Source organism: Chiloscyllium punctatum, chromosome 7 (assembly GCF_047496795.1).
Source record: "Chiloscyllium punctatum isolate Juve2018m chromosome 7, sChiPun1.3, whole genome shotgun sequence".
Lineage (NCBI taxonomy): Eukaryota > Metazoa > Chordata > Chondrichthyes > Orectolobiformes > Hemiscylliidae > Chiloscyllium > Chiloscyllium punctatum.
The window spans coordinates 55,357,084-55,380,443 of NC_092745.1; the positions used below are offsets into that span (position 1 = coordinate 55,357,084).

The 23,360-nt window shown below is 39.3% G+C and overlaps 1 protein-coding gene across 1 annotated transcript in view; it reads left to right on the plus strand.

Moving 5' to 3' along the window:
- LOC140479663 (regulator of G-protein signaling 5-like) overlaps positions 1–22,084 on the plus strand; it is a 41,341-nt gene extending 19,257 nt beyond the window's left edge. Inside the window, exons 2-5 of the mRNA XM_072573608.1 lie at positions 2,017–2,127; positions 14,775–14,836; positions 19,339–19,505; positions 21,695–22,084. Of these exons, the coding sequence (XP_072429709.1) occupies positions 2,017–2,127; positions 14,775–14,836; positions 19,339–19,505; positions 21,695–21,856 (502 nt within the window). The 3' untranslated portion in view covers positions 21,857–22,084. The remainder of the gene's footprint in view (positions 1–2,016; positions 2,128–14,774; positions 14,837–19,338; positions 19,506–21,694) is intronic.
- Positions 22,085–23,360: the final 1,276 nt, after the last annotated feature.

Genomic DNA, 23,360 nt, shown 5'->3' on the forward strand with positions numbered 1-23,360 from the left:
TATGTACTTGCACACCCAGATCTGTCTGTTCCTCCACACTGCCAAGAATCCTGTCTTTAGTCCTATATTCAGCATTCGAGTTCAACCTTCCAAAATGCATCACTTTATATTTATCCTGGTTGAACTCCATCTGCCATTTCTCAGCCCAGCTCTGCATCCTGTCAATATCACACTGCAGCCTGCAATAGCCCTTGATGCTATCATCGGCACCTCCAACCTTTGTGTCATCTGCAAATTTACGAACCCACCCCTCATCCTCCTCATCCAAGTCTTTTTATAAAAATTAAAAAGAGCAGAGGCCCAAGAACACACTCATCACTGACCTCCAGGCAGAATACTTTCCATCTACAACCACTCTGTCTTCTGTCAGCCAGCCAATTCTGTATCCAGGTAGCCAAATCTCCCTGTATTCCATACTTCCTGATTTTATGAATGAGTCTACCATGGGGAACTTTATCAAATGCCTTGCTGAAGTCCTTATACATCATATCCACTGATTGACCTCCGTCGACCTGTCTTGTCACCTCCTCAAAGAACTCAGTAAGGTTTGTGAGGCATGACCTGCCCCTCATAAAGCCATGCTGACTACCTTTAATCACACTTTGCTTTTCCAAATAGTCATAAATCCTATCCCTCAGAATTCTTTCCAAAACCTTGCTGACCACAGACGTAAGACTGACTGGTCTGTAATTGCCAGGGATTTCCCTATTGCCCTTCTCCCCAGTTTAAATATCTTCCCTCAGTAACAGCTGCTTTCCCTCTCCAAGGTTATGGTAAATGTGAGACTGTTTTGATCACTGTCACCAAAGTGCTCTCCCACCGCAAGATCTGACACATGTCTGGCTCATTGCCAAGCACCAAATCCAAAATGGCCTTTCCCCTCGTCGGCCTGTCGATTATACTGAGTAAGGAAATCCTCCTGAACACCTGACAAAAACGGCTCCATCCAATCCATTTGCACTTGGGAGGTTCCAATCGATATTGGGAAAGTTGAAACCCCCGTAACAACAACCCTGCTACATCTGCACTTTTTTCCAGAATCTGCCTGCCTAGGAGTTCTTCAATCTCTCTACTGCTATTAAGTGGTCTGCAGAAAACCCCCCAATGTAGTGGCTGTTCCCTTGCTGTTCCTAACTTCCACCCATACTGACTCAGTAGACAAACCTTCCTCAACAACCTTCGTTTCTGTAGCTGTGATGCACTCTCTGATTAACAATGCTACACCCCCTTTTTTTTCTTCCACCCTCGCTATTCTTTTTAAACGTTCTAAACCCTAGAACATCAAGCAACCATTCCTGCCCCTGTGAAACTCTTGTTTCCGTTATGGCCACAACATCGTAGCCCCAAGTACTGATCCATGCTCTAAGTTCATCACTCTTGTTTCTGAGCAGCAGTTTTCTCCAGTCCTACTTCCCTTACCATTATAGATTCTTCTTATTCAAAGGAGTATGTGGACATTGTGGCTCCCTACCCACATGCACTGCATCACCATTCTCTATATTCAAATACATTTCCATTCTGCAAGTTTACTTTTCTTCTTGTTCTTCTTCCTCAGTATCAACTACATCCACCTAACTTAATGTCCTCCACAAATATAAACATTGTACTTTTGATTGTTTTGAACATAAGCAATGTAAATTACAAAGAACAGTAGCCCAACAATGTTCCTTGTGGAACTCCATGTTCCATCTTTGGTAGTGAGTAAGTGACTTTTAACTCTTTCAATGCTTTTTTTTTGTTTTATAGCCAGATTTTAAGCTTGAGATTATAAATAAGGCTTTGTAGTAAACAAAAGTAGATATCTAAATTGATTTGAGATTATTTAATTTGTCGAAAGAATGATTTTTACATGGGAGTTGAAGAGCCAGATAAACATCAACATTGTCTCAGTTGAGACATGACAGTAGACAGCTGTCCAAATTTCAATCCACCAACTGTTTGATTATAATATTTGGAAATCTAATCTTTCATGAAGTAAACAACCAACAACATTAATTTTTCTGTTTTATCTTTCAGGGCCAAAGAAATAAAATCAAAGTTAGGCATATTGCTGCAGAAGCCGGAGATGATCTCTGAGTACATCATCCCGTACTCAGATAAAGCTGAGAAATCAGCCAAGCCCCACAGGTAATAGATGATAATCAAGCTCATTTATTATTATCAGCAAGTAGACACTCTTGTATCCATTAAATATGGGTGTATAATTGTTATTGTTTGATAAATCCACATTTGTCATCTTGTATTGAATCTCTTCAAACGTTGTTGAAACAATTGCTCATTGTATTCATTTTTTGCCAAAACAAAACCATTTGCTAAAAAGTGAATTTGATAACTTTTCCACAGGAAGCTGAAAGGCTAGAGCTTCTTGTTGATTTTAGACTATTCTGTTCTGAACAGGTCTAATAAGCAGTTGACTTATTACACTTATTATTGTGAGCAAACAATGTCAAAATTTCAAAGCCTAATTATTCTGAGACTGCTATCAACAAGTCTCATGGTTAGAAGAGATTTGGCTATTTCCTTAACACCACTGATAATGTTAACACTGTGGTGATGATAATGCAGTGTACTGGTTAAAAAGTTTAAGTACATAGAAAAATTATTGCTATTACAAAATGCAGAAGGGTTAGTCTTGAACTGATGATTATGCAAAATAGTATAAAACTCAATTGAAACATTTTCTAGAAGTTACACTTAAACTCTAGTGATCTACCAAACGACTGGTATTTGGAGAGAGCTAAACTCTATGTCAAAGTCATGAACAATTTTATGAACTGTCACAGGGTGTGTACAGATATCAATGTTTAAGCACCAAACTTAGACTTATCCGATTCCATCATGACAAACTGAAGCAATCAATATGAGTTCCCTCTCACACTACTGTGAAACTACGGCTGGTAGGTGGCATTAAGGTAACAGGAGCAATAAAAAATAGACAGGGTAACTTGATTTAAAAAGCTCAGTGTTATTGTTCCTACTCAGGCCATTTAAGGATTTAAACAAGATGTTTAATTCTTTCCAAAAAACTACCAAGGTATTTGAATGCAATTTTAACAGATTAGCTATTGTGGTGGACAGCATGCATAAAGTTCAGGAGTACCTCTCCCTGTCTATTTTGCAAAATATTGTTTCTGATTTTGGGTCCATTCAGGCCCTGACTCTCTCACCATTGGAAATTTTGGGGCATTTTTCATCTTTAAGGTACATTTTGAGTCAGTGAGACGATGAGTTGTCAACCTATTTGGTGAAAGGAGATGCAAACCATTTTATTGCTTGGCTTTCACTTGTTCGGACTAGGCAAACTGTCAGCATTAAACATACTTCTAATAGGCAGCCGACCACTTGGGGTTGGATTGAAATCCAACAATCGTCACATACCAGCAGTGCAAAGGGAATGACACAACAGCTCTCGGTAGCAAAGTTATAAAGTAACAGAAGGCATCAGCGTGCATATTGCCTGACTCTCCAAAACAAGGAAAACATAATTGCGAGATCTGCTTCCAGATCACCATTTCAACCCTGCTAAACCTATCTCACCATCATCCATGAGCAGAATGAGGAATATGATAGGTTCAAACAAAAAGTAGTGCTGGGGTTCTGATGTTACTTAACCATTACTTGGAAGCATTTTAAGACCCTGTTTATTTTTGAGATGAGCTATGTAAACTGAAGGTCAACTGAAAACCAGAATTATGGACCTCCAACAGCAAGGCCTTTATTCTAACTCCAATTTTGTTCCCAGGTTTCACACAAAGACAGGATTATTGAGATACATACATGCACTTAAGAGTTTTATAGCATGGAAACAGACCTTTCGGCCCAACACTAATGCGCTAACCAGGTTTACTAAACAGAACTAGTCCCATTTGCCTGCATTTGGCCCCCATATCCCTCTAAACCTTTCTTATCCATGTACCTGTCCAAATGTCTTTTAAATGTTGTGATTGAATCCACCTTTCTCAATTCCTCGGGCAGCTCGTTCTATATACATCCAACCTGGCTGAAAAAATTGCTGATCAGGCGCCTTTTAAATCTTAAATAAAAACTGAAAGAACCATGGATGCTGGAAATCAGAAACAAAAACAGATTGCTGGATAAGCTCAGCAGGTCTTGCAGCGTCTGTGGAGAGAAATCAAAGTTAATGTTTTAGGTCCAGTGACCCTTCCTCCGAATTGTCTACAAATGTGGTACAGAGCAAGCCCCCACTGGTTCGGAGGAAGGGTCCCTGGACCTAAAACATTGACTTTTGATTTTTCTTCACAGATGCTGTTAGACCTACTGAGCTTTTCCATAATTTCTGTTTTTGCTTTTTTAAATCTTTCCCCTCTCTGCTTTTTTTAAATCTATGCCGTCTAGTTTTGGACTCCCTAACCCTGCCAAAAAGTCATTGGCTGTTCAGCTTTTCTATGCCTCTCATGATTTTATAAATCTCAATGAAGCCATCTGTCCATGCCCTATACTTCAGGGAAAAGATATTCCAACCTTGCCAGCCTCTCCTAATAGAAGATCCCTCCAAGTGCATGAAACTCCACCATGAAGCTCACTCTTTTTTTTTGTAAGTGGATGAAGATCAGAGTGCAAGGAATACACCATTATTTACGAAAAGAATGTTGAATTTGAGATTTGGGACATTGGCTGCTTTGAAGTGGATTATATCTGATTTTGCTAATAGACACCGTCTTGAAGTCAACAATCATTTCTTTAGCATTCCATCCTAGACTGTCGCCAGAAACAAATTATGGTAAAAAATGCTGAAAATTGGAAGTGTAACTGCAGGCCTATCTAGATAAATGCCAGGAAATGTTGTCCTATAAATATTTCAGTTGCTTAGTACATCTATTTAGACTTTAGGTGGATTTAACCCCCAAGTAGTCTGTTTAATTTACCCATTCTTGACTAAATTTTATTAACCATGCCAATTTGGATCATTCAGAATGACAGTAAATAATAAGAACGTAAGTACATAAGGAATAAGAGCAGGAGTTGGCTATTTGGCCCATCAAGCCTGCTGCACCATTCAATAAGGTCATGGCTGATCTTCTCGTGGACTCAGCTCCACTTACCAATCTGCATGCCATAACCCTTAATTCCTTTACTGTTCAAAAATCTATCTATCTTTGTCTTAATGTTACTGTTTAGAACAGTTTTTTTTTGGTTTCCAAGAACTTTAATGTCCTCCTGAATAACATCCAGAATGGAGCATGTTTTCCGGATGATTAGATTATCAGAAATCTGAAATGAGATGTTTTGGACTTTGCCAAGAATCATGCAAATTCAACTTCAAGCTTTATCCGAAAATCAGAACATAATCTGTCCTTGCCATGTGTGATTTCTTCACTAGCCAAACAAAAACTAATGCTGGCATGGCAATAATTAGCTACTTTAACGTTAAGGAACTCTGGAACATTCCATTAAAGAATACCAGAAACCGTTCAAAGCAGTGTTGTTGCATATGACGTGTTAAATCCATTAGCAGTCATCTAGTGTTTGGTGAATAATATGCCAGGAGTATGCAATCCAGAAACTGCAGGTCTTCTGGAATGTTCCTATAGACTAGAGTCTTAAGAAAGCAGTTTTCGTCAGTCAAACCAAAGTGAGCCACAGGAAAGTTCTCCAGGTTTCTTCTATTCCACCAGGAAAACTCTCTCAACACCTGGCCACACCATTGTTGCCGTAACAAAATCAGGAAGTCTACTTTTGATGAAATATTTATTGAGCATGTTACGTGATCTCTCTTTTAAACAATCATGTGGAAACTCATGCCCAATAACACAACATTTTGAGACAAGCTGATTAGCTTCACCACATTAACATTTCACAATCGTAGCCAATGGGTTACTTGTGAAGAAAACTTGCCAGCAAACATGGCACAGAGCCATGGCAAAATGGCAATAAAATAGACAGCTGTATAATCTATAAACTGGAAATGCTCAGGTATCATTGATGGAGCAAGAAAAAAAATTGAACAGGCAGAACTTAAATGCACCACAAAAGGCAGGTTCGGAGGTAGTGGTCTGTTTGATCTATGTAGGAAGGTATGGTGGAGATCTCACAGCCATCCAGCTTCACTGCAATTAATTCTGGGCAAAAAAACTTTTCGGCACTTTCCTGCCTGGAGGCCCATTCCTGGCCTCATCTTGCTGGGCTGGGAGAAGGTCACTTTATCCATGGAGGCCACCTGGTGGTGGTGGTGGTAGCCCTGGTTGAAATGTGCTCTGTGCCCACTTAAGAAACCACACCCCTAGAAGAGGGGAAGGGAGTGCAGTGCAGAGAGGTTACTGAAGGAAGTCAATTGTCTGCTTTGTTTTAGATCTCCCTCCCCAACTCAGTCAGCATGTCGATCCTTGGAAACTCCATCCCATTCCACCTTACCTCTCTCCAGAGGGATCCAAGACTAATTCTCTGTCCAGATCCCAGTAGAGTGTTGGCAGTGGCCACTTCTTCAGTGGTGATACTGACACTGCAGTAATGCTGGCAGCTCTCTGAAGCCTTAAATCTGGATATTCAGAGGTCAGGTCAGCTTAGGCAGCACAAGATTTTATTGTGGATTATGAGCCCCTTGCTGACCACGTTTAATTCCACCCACGTTTCAGGTCGATGACCATCCATCAGAACTCAGGAAAGGTTGGAGACTTGAACAAGTGCAATGATAGGGAAAGATGGGAGAGGAGGGAAGAGATATTTGGTTCTTTGGTTTTAGTTGAGAATTTCGTGGTAAAGGCTCTTGCCCTTCCTCAAATATAACTTGCACCTATGATTGGTTCCCCTGTTGAGTCTATACTTCCTCTGTACAACAGAAGTGTCACTCAAGTCTGAGAATGGGGTTTGAACCCAGGAATTTCTGGCTTAGAAGAGAGAGTATAACCCAGTGAGCAAACCTGACACATGTAAATAAAATGACTGAGATGCAGCGAAACAAATTCAGATGTCTTCAGTTGCTTGGCACGAACACTGTTGCCTGAAGGGAACACTTTGTGTTTTAACAGATTACAGCAAATAAAACCACAATGCTTTCACAACAATCCCCTGAAGCAACTTGCATAAGTGAATTACTGCTGAGCTGCATCTCCTGTTTTTTTCTAAATGGTTAGGCATTGCTGTGATGGATTATTCCATATACAAAATAATGGAAAAACAAATGACAATGATTTAACATGATTTATTGATGCTAGATGGAGGTCACATGGAGATAAAGCTGCAAATTACAGAGAATACCACAGATCTGTCTCCTAGATCATTACAAAGAGCTTACATAAACCCGTATATATAACTAGAAGGCATAAGCAAGCATCATGGTTGTTAGAATGCTACAAATACAATCAACAAGAAGAAATAATAGTGAATTTGAGTAAGAGCCCAACAATTGTTTTTTTTCTATCTGCTCCTTTGCATGGAATGACATTTGCCTTGTCTTCAAACGAATAAGTTCATTTCTTTTATTCCACTAATAAGACACACAAATAAGTTATTGATTCTGAAGGAGTTAATGTTCATGTTACATTGAGCTTCAGCCAAACCGTTGGCATCACACAGTCTTTGGTGAGGACAGTTGAGTTCTGTACAAATACCTGAAGAAAGCAGATATATTCTGTGGTTTCTGAAAGTCTTTAGGGTTAGGGTTAGGGTGTGAGGGAGGGAGGCCCATGCTGTGCTGTTGTATAAGGCAAGTAACTTCTTTTAGGATTGAACCATGTTGAATGAACAATTGAAAATCTTTTACTGCCTCACAGATGTGGTTTATACTATATTGGGATGGTAGTGTCAACAGCATCAGCCCCAGTTTGTGAAATGGATTTTCCCTGATTAGGGACTACTTTCTAACTCCTCAGACAAATTTGCAGTTTTCCATACTCATTGTTTCTACCTTTCTGTCAATTCTATGAAATTGGCATCTAATTTAAATAATCCTTGTTAAAGTTATAAAAAGTGATTACAATCTTTTAGCATTTATGAATATCTAATGACATGTAGTAAAATAGTTAAGGATCTTTCCAAAGAACTACAGTTCTGTATCTGCACCTTTTTAATGAACCTGTTTCTCTGTTGCTTGAACATGGAAGCAGGCTGCATTGTTGCTGTATACAGCATTATGCATGATGTACCTTTATTAGCAAGAACAATCCATGCCATTACAGTAATCAGCAATTATCATGGAACAAACAAGCTGGAATACCTAAAAGTAAGAAAAAGGCGATAAGCAGCAAATTGGAGTTAGTTAAAGCAAAGAAAAAGATCATTTTATTTTTAAGAAAAAGGGTGAATGAGAGACATCAATGGAAGATGCAAGTATTTGGGCCAATTGGACTTAGAACATAATTTCTTGTAAAACCCTTCTAAAATGCAATTATGTCACTTGTGCTTTGGCTGTCTGTTTTTTTGAAGATTAGTTGCATACCTAGTTTTTTGAGTTATGTGGTGCAACTGATTCAAGTCCATTAGAGGTGTTCTGTTTTTAATATCTGTTTTCTTCCTTCCCACTGGTAATCTCCATCCCTCCCCATTAATTGGTTGTAAAGACTTTCAGACAGATAAAGCCAGTTTGGAGGAGCCAGCAACAAGTATAATTAATTAATACTGACTTACATGCAGTGGAAATATTCCTTATTTCCACAGGGAAAACATATTATGACAATGTTACAAATACGTTGCAATTCTGAGCAAAATTGCAGTGTTGGTTGCTGGTAACAGCTGTTTGCATTTTAGAAAACCACAAGACCATAAAGTTTATTTCTTTCAGTTAACAAGTACTTCATAACTGTAGTTTGCTTTTCTCATTTCCAGATTTTGTACAATCCTTAACCAGATTGTTCTAATTACTAAATATTTGTTGATCAGAAAGACCAATGAACGTGAACATTTGCCCAATTTATTTTCGAAATGACAACTGCAAATTTGCTATAATGTAAATAAATGTACTTTTGCTTATTCCCATCTAAGGGAACAACTTACCCATGTCCAGAGGTATACCAATGTTCTAAGGTAACCCTGAACTGAATGCATTTTTTTTTGGCAATCCATTTCTGAAAGCATTTTTCACTTCCAGATTGCCAAAGGAATGTCACAGATTTCAGAGGGAAAAACGCAATTACATTTTTGGTATTATGAAGAACTCCCATTCCTAATTCTGTTGGTGCTTTGGTTGATTTAATGTTGTTGCATATACTGAGTAACAGTGGAAAGTGACTTTTTGCGTACTATACAGGTAGATTATTCCATTAAAAAGTTATCTAGTAGCAGAACAGAGTACAGAATACAACTGCAGAGAAGGTACACACGAGAGAGAGGAGATCAGAATTAACATTTGAGAGGTCCTTTCAAAAGTCTGATAGTAGTGGAGAAGAAGTTGTTCTTGAAACTGTGTAAAGGTATGTTCAAACTTTTATACATTCTCCCTGATGGAAGAGGGTGGAAGAGAGTATTAACCACATTGGGAGGGGTCTTTGATTATATTTGCTGCTTTCCTAAGGCAACAAGAATTGTAGATGGAGTCAATGGATGGAAGGTTGGTTTGTGTGATGGACTGGGTTGTATTCACAACTCCTCTCTGTAGTTTCTTATGGTCTTGGGAAGAGTAGTTGCCATACCACACTGATAGATCCAGATAGAATGCTTTCTGTGGTACAACTATAAAAATTGGTAGGAGTCCTTGTGGGTATGTCGAATTTCCTTAGCCTCCTGATGAAGTAGAGGCATTGTTGTGCTTTCTTGACCATCACATCGATGGGGGTGGATCAGGACAGATTGTTGATGAACATCACTCCCAGGAACTTGACACTCTCGACCATCACCACCTCAGTTACCATTGATGCATCAGATGAGCATCTATTTCAGGGTAGCATGGAGTCTATTAGCTCAGAGATCATTGAATCTAGGCAAATGAGAAATATAGGAAAAACAAAGCTGGAGAATGAAGGGCAAAAACAGATAGTTAAGTGGGATATAGAAAAGAATGCAACACAAAAAAAAGGGAAACACTGTAGTAATGATGCCAGGGAGAGACAAAATAGCATATTAAACAAAAGATACATGAAGAAACAGAAAATAAAATAGAATAGTGAGAAAGAGAAAAGTTCAAAAAATTGAATGAGAACTTGGTTTTTTTTGGTCTTTTCTTACACTGTGGTTATCTGGTGTCATAACGTGTTTTAGTTGTTCTTATATTCAAGCTTCTGATCACACATGTACAACTTGAGAGTTAGCTACAGAATAAAATACAATCTTTGGGTGTAGATTTTTTAAAAATCTGGATAGCTTTGGAGCCAAAGCAAGTTAAGCACTTTATGCTTTTGTTGTCAAAGTTAAGGAGAAAGCAGGGTGTATTTTCGTTGCCTTATCACATTCAGGGTCGGTAACAACTGAAACTTTATGGAGGAATTTCTCCTCCTCCATTGACAGTTACATTTGGAACCAGATTCCAGGGAAAGAAACACACTCCTCAAACTCATTTTGATACTCACTCTCCCATTATAAAATGTATACTTCTTTTTCAAAGAAATTTCACATGTAAAGGATCAGCCACTTTTTTTAAATGAGGAATTCTAAACTTTCATCTACATCTAGTAACACATTGACCACTGAATTTTTCCAGTTTTTAAAATGCTAATTTCTGGTTTATTTTTCATATGGGATAAATGATAATTATAGAGGCTTCAGCCCAAACAAATGAGACAAAACATTGCAAGTGAATATTTAAATCTCCGTCATGGTTATAGTTTGTATCATCAGCAAGCATTTTGTTGATCACATCTGCACACATGACACATCACTGAATCTGACATCAGCAGAGTTTTTTTCTGGAATTAAACACTCACATTATCTTCATGTGATTGAGCCTTCTCATAACAGGTCAAAATAAGTTCACTAAATGGATTTTGTTGATCACTGGGTAGATAATGGGCCAGAAATTGCTGCCAAAATAATGGTGAGGTTAATAGTGTTTCACAGCAAGTTTTGAAGAGGGGCTGATGTGTAATTAACATTATGAAAGTAACATTGTGCAGTCTGATGAGGCATCAAAATATAATGAAATGTATGGGAGATACAAACGAAACTTACCACATGGCTTGTTCATTTTCAGTTAAGTACTGTTTTAATCTTGTGACATGTATTAATAACCACGAGGAGAAAGTGAGGACTGCAGATGCTGGGGATCAGAGCTTAAAAATGTGTTGCTTTTCTGTTAAATAAGTAAAATAAAACCAAGGTAAGTGTAGAATCGTGCTCTTTTAGATTTTATTCACTGAAAATGTTTTTTAAAAAACATTTTTATACTGTCTTTTTCCTTGCTTGTCTTAATCTAATCTGTTTTTCCTCTTTTTTTTTCCATTTTCTGTACTTGGATTCGATATTGAATTCAACACTCTGATTTACGTTTCCTCCTTTGTCCATGTGCTGATAACTTCACAGTCCTACAATCTCATTATTTAATGAGCTCCACAGTGGGTTGTCTGGATCACTCAAGTTCCAGATTTCCTGTAAAGGGAGTGCACCATTTCCCTGTCCCACTTCCAATAACTTGTGGCACCAAATATTGTCAACATTAGAGACATGGGCAAGCCTAAGTGTGCGCTGTTCATTGGTCTGGAACAGTAAATTTTGGACTGTTGAGAATTGCTCGTCTATTAAATGGATAGTCCTGATTAATGATCCAAAAATCAAAGTTGCGTGAGACTGTGATTCTTTGAGGGGAAAAAAAATATGAATTGTGCACTTGGGCCTTTGGAAATCACTCTGTGGGTGATCATGAAGTGAGTGTTTCTCTCCGCAATAACTAGGCAGCAACTTCCTGCTAAATTAACCTGAATGCCACTTAATCTGGATGCTAAGGCGAGACAGTATTTCATGTAAAATTGATTCTGGATAAAACACAGTTTCAATCAAAATACAACAGCAGTTGAGAGGAAAAGATTATCTCAAGCCTCCTTATATTTGGAATACTGACCTGCCCTTAATAATGAATAATTCAATCCTGCTCGACACATAAAAAGACACTTTGTAACCCTGATTTAGTATTGACTGCTATCTGCTGACAGATTTCATGTAAATAAAGATAATTCATTTCTGACTGTTTGCATTTCTTCTGTGTTAAATGTGTGCAAAACGCCAAATACAACATGTCATCTTTGAAAGTAATTTACATAAGAATGAAAAATTGGATGTTACAGTGCATTATGTCTGCAAAATCCTACAGATCTCCAATAAGTGACCTTCTAGTCTCTTTTTGATGATATTACGGAAGGCACATTAGCCAGTAATTCTTCTTCAAATCATACATTAGACCTTTTTAGATTCATTTGACTAATGCTCCAGTTTCATGTCTGATCTAAACCACTGTATTTCAACAATGTAGCTAGAGACTTTTCAGTAGAGATTTTTACATTCAAGTTCTGGCGCTGGATTTAAACCCATAACTTTCTCAGCTAAAGGCAAAAAGTGGGTTAAATTAATCGCTAGGATGTGAAGACCATTCCTTTAATCTCAGTGGCAGTAATATTGATGACATGATAAGATGCAGGAAATAGAAAATCTTGGGAACAAACTATAAAAATTGTGAATGCATTCCCAGTGGTTCCCAGATCATTATTGAGAGAAAGCTGTTTGCTTTCTGGTTTACATACCATTGGAGCAAGTGAAATAGGATCCCTACAGTGTGGAAACAGGCCTTTCGGCCCAACAAATCCACACCAACCCTCCGAAGAGTAACCCACCCAGAACCATTCCCTTACCCTATTACTCTACCTTTACCTCTAACTAATGTACCTAACCTACACATCCCTGAACACTATGGGCAATTTAGCATGGCCAATCCACCTAACCTGTACATCTTTAGATTGTTGGTGGAAACCAGAGCACCCCGAGGAAACCCATGCAGTCACAGGAAGAATGTGCAAACTCCACACAGACAGTTACCTGAGCCTGGAGTCGAACCTGGGTCCCTGTGCTGTGAGGCAGTAGTACTAACCACTATACCGCCCATTCTGTATGTTTGGTAACTGGTAGTATTCCTGTTTGCCTAAGTGTGGAAAGATTCAGAGCATATGAATAAAATAAATAACAACAATGCAGAGAAAAATGCTGGTGATTTCATTGGCAGTCCTTGTATAAAGGATATTCCCATTTATCATGTGTTAATAATCACCATGACTTTTACAGGTGTGTGACACAATATCTAGACCGGGAAAAGGACTATCTTGAACAAATAAATTCACCTACCCGACAAAACGTACTGTAGAGTCAAATTCTTGTAAGCAAGAAATGGCTCTCTTTTCAGTTCCACCTAAATTATGAATTCAAAAATTAAGCAAACTGCCCTGCAAGAATTTAACTATAGCTTACTTTTAGCTCCTGGCGGAAGAATTCCAGGTCCATAAACATTTGCTATGAATTTCACAATTAGAAAGCTGGAACTTTGGTAAGATTAAACAGTATGATCAGAATCTGATAGGAAAGAGCATTATACAGAACAACCTCAGTTATCCAAACATCAATTATCTGAATTTCGGATTATCCGAACATGATCTCATAAATGCTTTCTTTGTTTACAATCAGATCAGTTATCCAAATGATCAGTTACCTAAACAAAATAGTCCTCGCCCGTCTCGTTTGGAGAAATGGGGTTGTTATGTAATGTCATAAAATATTTGTCTTGTTCAATACTGCTGTGTGGAACACTCACAAACCCAATATTTTTGATGGTTATGGTTTATGGTTTGACGATCTCTATCTCGGGCTTGCTGCAGTGCTCCAGCAAAGTGAAACTCAAGCTGGACAAATAGCACATCATTTTCCTCTTGGAGACCCTGCAGCCTTCTGGACTCAATATCAAGTTCAATAACTTTAGTGCTTAAACCCGCCCATGTCCTTCCCCCCCACCCCCCCCCCCCAACCCCCCACCCCCCAATCCCCACACACCAGGCCTTGTTATCACATAGTCTGCTATTAGACACAATACACTGTTGACACTAATAATTCACCCTCTTGTGCCAGATTGTTATCTACTCCAACTCTTCTCTCTCTTTGGGCTTTATTCTCACCTATTGTTTCCTCTTTACCCGTTTGCCCCTATCCTCTGTACATAAAATGACATTTTCCTGGCTACCATCAGTTCTAAGGGAGGGTTACTTGATCCAGAATATTACCACTGCTTTCTCTCTACAGATGCTACCAGACCTGCTAGAGCTTTTCCAGCAATTTCTGCTTTTGTTTCTGATTTACAGCATGCCCAGTTCTTTCAGTTATTTTTGATGGTTAAACAGATGCTAAAGATGTTGTAATGAAGGCAGTGAAACTAATTTTAAAGCTTGCTGCGTATGAAATTCCTGGTGGGTAGAACTGCTCAATTAAACCAAACCAAGACATACTAAGTATATTTTAACTGCACAGAGAAGCCAAAAAAACAACTTCATTAATATCTGTGGTGATACACAAAACCCAAATAAGGTGAGCCAAATGCCTCTTTAGTATTTAGCTTAGCAACCATTTTGATGTATGCCTCTGTGAATCACTCCAGGAGAATGTTGCTAGAGCTGTATAGATACAAGCTGCTCTTTTGAGGGAGACACTCTCCATTGTTATGGGAAGTATAATATCAAGATATGGAAATAAAATTCATCACCTGCTGGTATTCATAATATCCAATAAACCACAACAGCTATTTTGCAAATTTATCTCTACATTTATTCAGTCATACTGTTTATCTAATGACAGCCTTTTGAAAGTGGGTTGAACATGTAAGTCCTTACTTTCTTAAAATAATACATTGTTTTGTTTTGTAGGCCTTCCCAACTAGAGGCACTGAAGTGGCGTGAATCTCTGGAGAAACTTCTGATGAACAACTGTAAGAAATCTTATTGATAATCCGTTTTAAAAATCTCAAAACATGTAGTCACTTTGTTTCTTTCAGAACATAGATTTCCTGGTGTAGCATAATAACAACATCTTGTCTTCATTTAGCACTTTTATGATAGCGAAATGACCCAGTAGCAGAATTACATTCCACCACAATCTGTAATTTCGTGGTCTGGTTATATATCTTTCACCCCACCATGACCCTCAAGCCAAGCGGCAACCCTGGTTCAATGAGGGTGGCAGCAGACTATGTCAGACATAACATCAGGCATATCTAAATAGAAGGCGCTAATCTGGTGAAGCTCCAGCTCTGGGTTGCATGCACGTTCAAAGGGAAGCCTCACTCTGTCGACAGAGATAAATGATCACATAACAAACAGATCAGATCAAAGCTTTGCACTGTCACATCCAGTTGTGAAAGACAACAGACGATTGTACAACCCACAGGAGGAGGGGGATGGATTTGGATATGTTCATCTTCAATGATTGCAGAACTCAGCCTATCAGTGCAAAAGACAAGGTTACCACATTCAGTCTGAAGTGCCCATCGGATGAGCTGGCTTGACTCACGACTAAAGGCTCCACCAGAGCTGAATCCACTCTTCAGCTGATTTAATTCACTCTACATGGTATCAAGAAGTGGCTGTAGACAGTATGAGCCTGCTAATAACCGGATTGCAGTGCCAATGGCCTAGGCTCCTGAACTGGGCAATCCCCTAATCAAGCTGTTCCAGTACAGCGACAACAATGACATTGACCCAGAGTGGAAAATTGCCCATCTGAATCCTGTCTGCAAACAGTAGGATAAATTCAATTTGACCAATTACTGTACCACCAATCTGTTCTCAATCATTAGCAGATTCATGGTGCAATAATTGGACAGTTGAATAGGAATACTTACTTAGGGGCGGCACGCTAGCTCAGTGGTTAGCAGTGCTGCCTCACAGCACCAGAGACCCAGGTTCAATTCCAGCCTCGGGCGACTGTCTGTGTAGAGTTTACACACTCCCCCCGTGTCTGTGTGGGTTTCCTCCGGGTGCTCCAGTTTCCTCCCACAATCCAAAGATATGCAGGTCAGGTGAATTGGCCATGCTAAATTGCCCATAGTGTCAGGGGTGAATATAGGGTAGGGGAATGGGTCTGGGTGGGTTACTCTTCGGCAGGTCAGTGTGGACTTGTTGGGCCAAGGGGCCTGTTTCCATACTGTAGGTAATCTAATCTAAACCACTCATGAATGCTCAGGTTTGAATAGTCCACAAGAACCATTCAGTTCTAGATGTTATCATAGCCTTAGTCCAAATATAGGCACGAGAGCTGAAATCCCAAGGTGAGATGAGAGTAACTAACATCAAGGCAACATTTGACTAAGTGTGATGTCAAGGTGCACCCACACCTCCATCCAAGGCCCCAAAGGATGCTTTCACATCTGGCAGAGATTTTCTTGCACCTCCAAATGCCTCCTCTACTGTGTCCATTGCTGTCGATGTGGTCTCCTCTACATTGGGGAGACAGGACACCAACTTGCGAAATGTTTCAAGAACATCTTTGGGGTATTAAACAACCCCACTGCCCTGTGGCTGATCACTTCAACTCCCCATCCCACTCTGCAAAGGACAGGCAAGTCACGGGCCTCCTCCACTGCCAAATCCTTGCCAAATGACAACTGGAGAAAGAACACCTCATCCTCCACCTTGAGACCCTCCAACCATACCGAATCAATGTTGATTTCATCAATTTCCTCATCTCCCTTCCCCCTCCTTATCCCAGATCCAACCCGCCAATTCAACACCACCTGTCCTACCTGTGCATCTTCCTTCCCACCTATCCACTCCACCTTCCACTCCAACCTATCACCATCACACCTCACCCCCCACCCCACCTTCATCCATTCCTAGCTATCATATTCCTAGGTACCTTCCCCCACCCCCACCCCCACCCCCCCAGCCCCAGCTCCTCCCATTTATCATTTATCTCTCACCCCGCTTGGGACCCCCCACATTCCTGTTGAAGAGCTTATACTCAAAATGTTGACTCTCCTTCTCCTTGGATGCTGCCTGACCCACTGTGCTTTTCCAGCGCCACAGTTTTTGATTCTGATCTCAGCATCTGCAGCCCTCACTTTCTCCTAAGTGATGTCAAGGAGCCCTAGTCAAATTAAAGTTAATGGAGACTGTGTGGAGAAACCCTCCACTAGCTGGAGTAATAACTTACACAAAGTTCACTGCTGGAGGTTTCAACCCCAGGTCACAATGATGTGAGTCCATAAAGCTAGTGTCCTGTGCCAAACTATTTTTGGCTGCTTCACCAATGACCTACCTTCCACCTTAAATTCAGAATTGGGGTTGCCTGTTGATAATTGCACATTGTTTAATATCACTGGCAACTCCTCAGATAATGAAGCAGTTCAAGACCCAGAGTTGAGTTTGAGGAGGTAATTGGCATCTAATATTCATGCGAGGCAAGCATCTGCCAGGCAAGTATATGTCTAACTTTCTTCCCATAACATTCGACAACTGCCATCAAATGCCCCATTAAAAACATTTTCGTCATTGACCAGAAAATTAAGTAGACCACCTGTACAGTTACTATGGCTACGAGAGCAAATCAGAAGCTGGAAATTCTGCTGAACCTAACTACGTGCCTGACTCCCCAAATTCATTCTACCATTTAAAAGGAACATGTGAATCTTCTGTATTTGGAAGTACAATTTTAATATGTGGATGATAATAAATTGGGGAGCCATAATTCATGTTTTGGAAACCATTTTCATAAATTAAGGTACTAATAATCTTGTGGGATGACTATGTAAATAATAAATGCATTTTATTATAAACAAGTGTAGTGGTGCATTTTGATAGGAAGATTAAGGAGATCACATATCCCTTGTAAAATAAGTTTCCAAATGGGTCAAAGGAGCAAATGGAATTTGAGGGTACATATTCACAATTCGCAAAAATCATTAGCTCCCCAAAATGCAAAGGACTCAGGTTCACGCTTATAGGGATAAAGTTTAAATGTTATGGGAAATACATAAAGAACCTTAGTTAGATCACATGGCATACTGTACACAGTGTTTCTCCTCTTGTTACAAAATATAGAGACATTGCAGAAGAAGTAAAAATAATTTACATAAATTGTACCACAACTAAGGATTTATAATTAGCAGGAAAGATGAGCAGGCTAATTTCTCTAGAAAATGGAAGACTGGGGGAATGATCTGATGGAGCTCCATATAATTATATGGAGGGTTGATGGATGTTGCAAAGATGTTTCCACTTGTGAATTGTGTAAAACCAGGGGCCACAAATATAAAATAGCCACTAATAAGTTGGTACAGAAGAAAGGGGAAAGTGCATTTGCTCAGTTAGAATGTGGAACGTCCTACCACTGTTGACATGCATAGTATAAATATATTTGGGAAGATAGGCAAATACATATCAGAAAAAGGAAAAGAATGGTATACTGAGAGGGGTTCATAAATAAGGTACTCCAAGGCTCGTTTAGGTTGTTGAAATAAAACTATTGAGCCAGATTGTCTATTTCTGTGCTGTAAATTCTATGTAAATGTACATAATTTTTAGAAAAGCTTAACAAAGTCATATTCAGCATTTCTAGCAATGAAAAACAAATCACCCCACTGTTGTTTTAAGTAGTGGTTTGAGTGCACCGGGTGATGACAGCCTAAAGTGAGCAATTAGGTCAGAAAGGGTAAATTCTGGGAAGACCACGCAGATCTTCCTTGAGACAAGCTCACCCTGGCCAATTGCAAGCCCCTTCTGAAATACCCTCCTCTTGGAAACAGACAGATGGAGATCATTCCTGAGGTTCTCTTCGATAGCATCCTGTCACTGACATTTTACTCCTATCTGCCAAGCAGTAGCTCCTTCCCATTGCCTTCAATGAGGTGCAGTGGCAGGCACATTGTAGTGCCGAGAGGGTTATGCTATTTCTTCAGCTACGGCACCCAGACCATTAAACCTCATTAAAAAAATTGCCTGCCATCCAGGTTTATGGAATTCCTCCACCTAATTTTTCATTGATAACATTCTGGCGCTCAAAAGATCTCTGAAACTAGACATGTCAAAACATTGGCATTTGTTGAAATTACATTTTATGATGTGTCTTATAAAAAGTTTTGAACGCAAAAAGCAGATTTTAATCTGTGGTTATCTGAACTGCAGAGTTGAACACAAATGTTGCTCACATCAGGGGATGCTGGTTGGTCATCTCTTGTGTTGTTTGCCCTTTGCTGACATCTGGACAATGTTTTTCACCGCAGTGGTCCATATCAAAACAGTTACCAAACTTTCTCATATATGGTATCAACCACATATGGCCAAGAATGTCAAACACCGTAGCCAGATTTAATCGACAGTAGAATGAAAGTGTTTGTGATTAAATCATGAACTTTTCTCATTTAATCTATTCCAGCTGATGGCTGTGGTGAACATGATAAACTTAGAAAGATATTTTCCACTGATTTGTTTCCAGATGGGCAGGCTGCCTTCAAAGCTTTCCTCCAGTCAGAACATAGCGAGGAGAACATTGAGTTCTGGATGGCCTGTGAGGACTACAAAGCAACCAAATCACCCATTAAGCTGGCTTCCAAGGCAAAGAAGATCTATGAGGATTTCATTGAAAAAGAGGCTCCAAAAGAGGTTGGTCAATCCACAGAGGAGAAGGTGCAAATGTGCCTTTGTTTGACATGGAAATATAGCAGTCGAGAGTGTGGTGCTAAGAAAGCCCAGCAGGTCAGGCAGCATCTGAGGAGCATGAAAATTGACGTTTCAGACAAAAGCCCTTCATCAGGAATGAGGCTGGGAGCCTCGGGGGTAGAGAGATAAATGGGAGGGGGGTAGGGCTGGGGGAAAGATAGCTGAGAGTGCAATAGGTGGATGGAGGTAGGGGGAAGGTAATAGGTCAGAGGGGATGGTGGAAGGTGGGAAGGAAGGTGTGGACAGATGGTATGGGCTGGGTCATGAGGACGTTACTGAGCTGGATGGTTGGAACTACTCTCTTTCTAACTGAACATGGGGAATCTATTATTATTTCCCTTCACACAGTTATTGCTGGCTTTCACTTCATCAAGGAAGTCATTTTAGTGAAGAATACAATTTAATCAGCATTTAATAGCTTTGTGCTTCAGATTTGAAATCAGAACACTCATGTCATTTTTCTAGGCATTGCAGTGATTGAGCTGGTTCATTATAAAACTATCAAAAACTGGCACGGTGGCACAGTGGTTAGCACTGCTGCCTCACAGCGCCAGAGACCTGGGTTCAATTCCCACCTCAGGTGACTGACTGTGTGGAGTTTGCACGTCCTCCCGTGTCTGTGTGGGTTTCCTCTGGGTGCTCCGGTTTCCTCCCACAGTCCAAAGATGTGCAGGTCAGGTGAATTGGCCATGCTAAATTGCCCGTAGCATTAGGTAAGGGGTAGATGTAGGGGTATGGGTGGGTTGCGCTTCGGCGGGGTGGTGTGGACTTGTTGGGCCGAAGGGCCTGTTTCCACACTGTAAGTAATCTAATCTAAAAATCAGTTGGTTCTAACATGAAAAGCAGTAACAGAGACTAGACATTATTAAAGTACTGTTTCCATCTGTAGTGATCCAAGACCAAAATGTTTTATTTACTTTGGGAAACAATAAGGCCTTTCTGCAAGAGGTAATGTTAAAATTATATCATAACCCCAGAGAAGATTAGTCAATGGTGATCAGACACCATGCACATCATAACATCTGGAATGTATTGGGACTCCACATTGATAGAGTTATGAAACATAGTGGCAGTGTAAGGGACAGTTGTTGACATATTGTAAGTTTGAGGTCAGTTATTATGAAGATCTCCATTGTAAACTCTGCTCACAAAATAATTCTCTACTTACAAATAAGAATACAGGACATGTTTTCATAACATGATTAATTCATACTTTATAGGAAAACTTGACAAAATATAATCCTTATTCCACTTCAGAATAGCCTTTATAAACATCCATAAACTTTCTTATCATGAAATAAATAATCCTCATGATAATGTTGATAGTGTGCATGAAGTACTTTCCATTTATAGGTTTGCTTATAGTGCTATGTCTTCAGAAATACTCTGAATGCAAAGATCACATGAAACGTTCAGTTTTTAACCATGCTGAATTTCCAAATGTACTTGATTTTAAAGCAAGTGTTCCATAGAGTAACGGTCCTGAATGTTAAAGTTGCACTGTCCAAGTAAAATTTAGGAGCAGGAGTAGCCTTTCAACTCTTTGAGCCTGCTCCATCAGTCTCTAAAGTCATGGCTGATCAGTAACTGACCAATCTAACTGACCAGTCTTTGGATGAAGACAGGAATTCTATGCTCGCCTTTGCAGGGAGCAGATGTATTCTGTACCATTCCCAAAAGTCCTTTGTAATTCTGTACCATTCCCAAAAGTGCCTGACTAGTAATGTAAACTGTACTGATTGATATCATTTAGCAATCCATCTTGTTAATTAACCATGTACCTTTTCTATTTAGACTCACTCACTAGTGGTCTGTGCTTGACCACTGATTTTTAGATAGCAGCTTGACACAATATAGACAAAGGAGGAATCATGGGAGTAAACTTTCACAAATAATTTTTATAGTCTGTGCCACACACTGGCAGAGGTGGCAGATATCATCTGGTGGTCGGGCAGCATCCGAGGAGCAGGAGAATTGATGTTTCAGGCAAAAGCACTGCATCAAACAAAATAATACCACAACAAAAAAATCTGACTTTAACCCAAAGATTCTTAATGAACAATCCTGTTCCAAAAATGATACTTCACAATCTAACAAGTACACATCTTGAGTTTTCGCCTCCTGTTCTGCAGATCAATGTTGATCACTACACCAAGGAGATGACCATGAAGAGCCTTGTTGATCCTTCACCTTCAACCTTTCAACTGGCTCAGAAGAGAGTGCTGAATTTGATGGAGAAGGATTCATTCAGCAGGTTTCTGAAATCTGAACTGTATCTGGAGCTGATAAAGTAACAATGTAGCTGGGCTGTGCAAAGGGAGGGTGGAATAAAATCATTGATATCTCTACATAGTTGCTAACTGAATATTCTCTCACTGCTGTTAGCTAAAACAAAATATTCCAAGTGTTATTTCTTTAAAGCTTTGGGCACCATGCTGACATCAATTAAATCTAACACTTGTCTTTGCATAGCCCTGAAATAAACAGGTACCATCTATGGGAAAGTGTACCTTTTAATGTTGTGCTTGTCTTTCATGTGTGCTTTTTTTTCTTTATTTTTCCAAAGATTATATCCAATGATAAATGACCATGTGGCTTCAAATACATTTTTGGGCAATTCAAATCATTCCTTCAGTATTACTGTCACCATCAGGGCAAGAATTGGGGAAAAAAAAAACAACTGTAGATAAAAGACAGAAAGTAAAGAGATCCTAGACCTTTCTCTAAGCAAGCACCTTTCATCATTCCTATATTGAGAAAACAGAATCTCTGTAACAGTTTAGAGAACAAATGTTAAGGAAGGTTTTTAATTGGATTTATCAAAGTTTGTATACTTACTATTGAAGCCCACTATGAATATATCACACTTCACTAAGGGTATGCTTTTAATCTACAGTAAATATTTTGAGAGTTTACTTTAACCCACAGAAGCACGCCAATGGGCAGAGTATGCAATGCATATATCAGCAGATGCAGCCCATACATTTTCATAGCTTTACGTAGATACGGGTCTTTATAAACCATTCATTCAGGCAGTTTATGTTGCTCATACAGATCATCATCTTTACTGTGGTGAGGTGTGGTTATTCCAACTAAATTGTAGACTGCACTGTACACTCGGATGAAGACTGGCACAAGTTCATACAATCATTCATCTAATTCCACGAAAGCAATTAGGTATAAAAAACAAATCTCCCTTTTTTACCTGAAAAATAACTTCCAATAACTAGCACATTGTTCAGTGAGAGTGTGCAAATTAATTCCTCAATAATTAACGATATTTCAGTGGCAACACGGCATTGTATCACAGATATTTCACTGACAGAAGCAGGCTGATCATAGGCACTTTACTGTAGTGGATTTTTAACCATATCATGTCAAATAGATTTAGTTCAAACATATGTGAAAGCAAGGAAGATGAACCTTGAGACACATTTTGGACAATATGTCTAAATGATAATTATTATAATCAGTTAACTCAACATAAAGACAAGGCCTTTTTAACACTTTACACTCAAATTAAGTAACTTAGTAAACCAGAAAGTGCCTGAATTCATGGTTTTTCCACTGCTGTAAAAGATCCAAACAGTTCATGCTGAGATATATCCAATTATAATTTTGACTAACAAATGCAGGTTAGACATAATGCAATAGATCCACACGGTTTTGTGTCAAAGTTTCCAAATATCATTTAAAGTTATACAAGAATGTTGTTTTTGTCATTTACTGGTGTCAGCAGACAATAAGCATGAAACAGAATAGCCTCAACATCATCTCAGAGACTTGTGACACTTATTC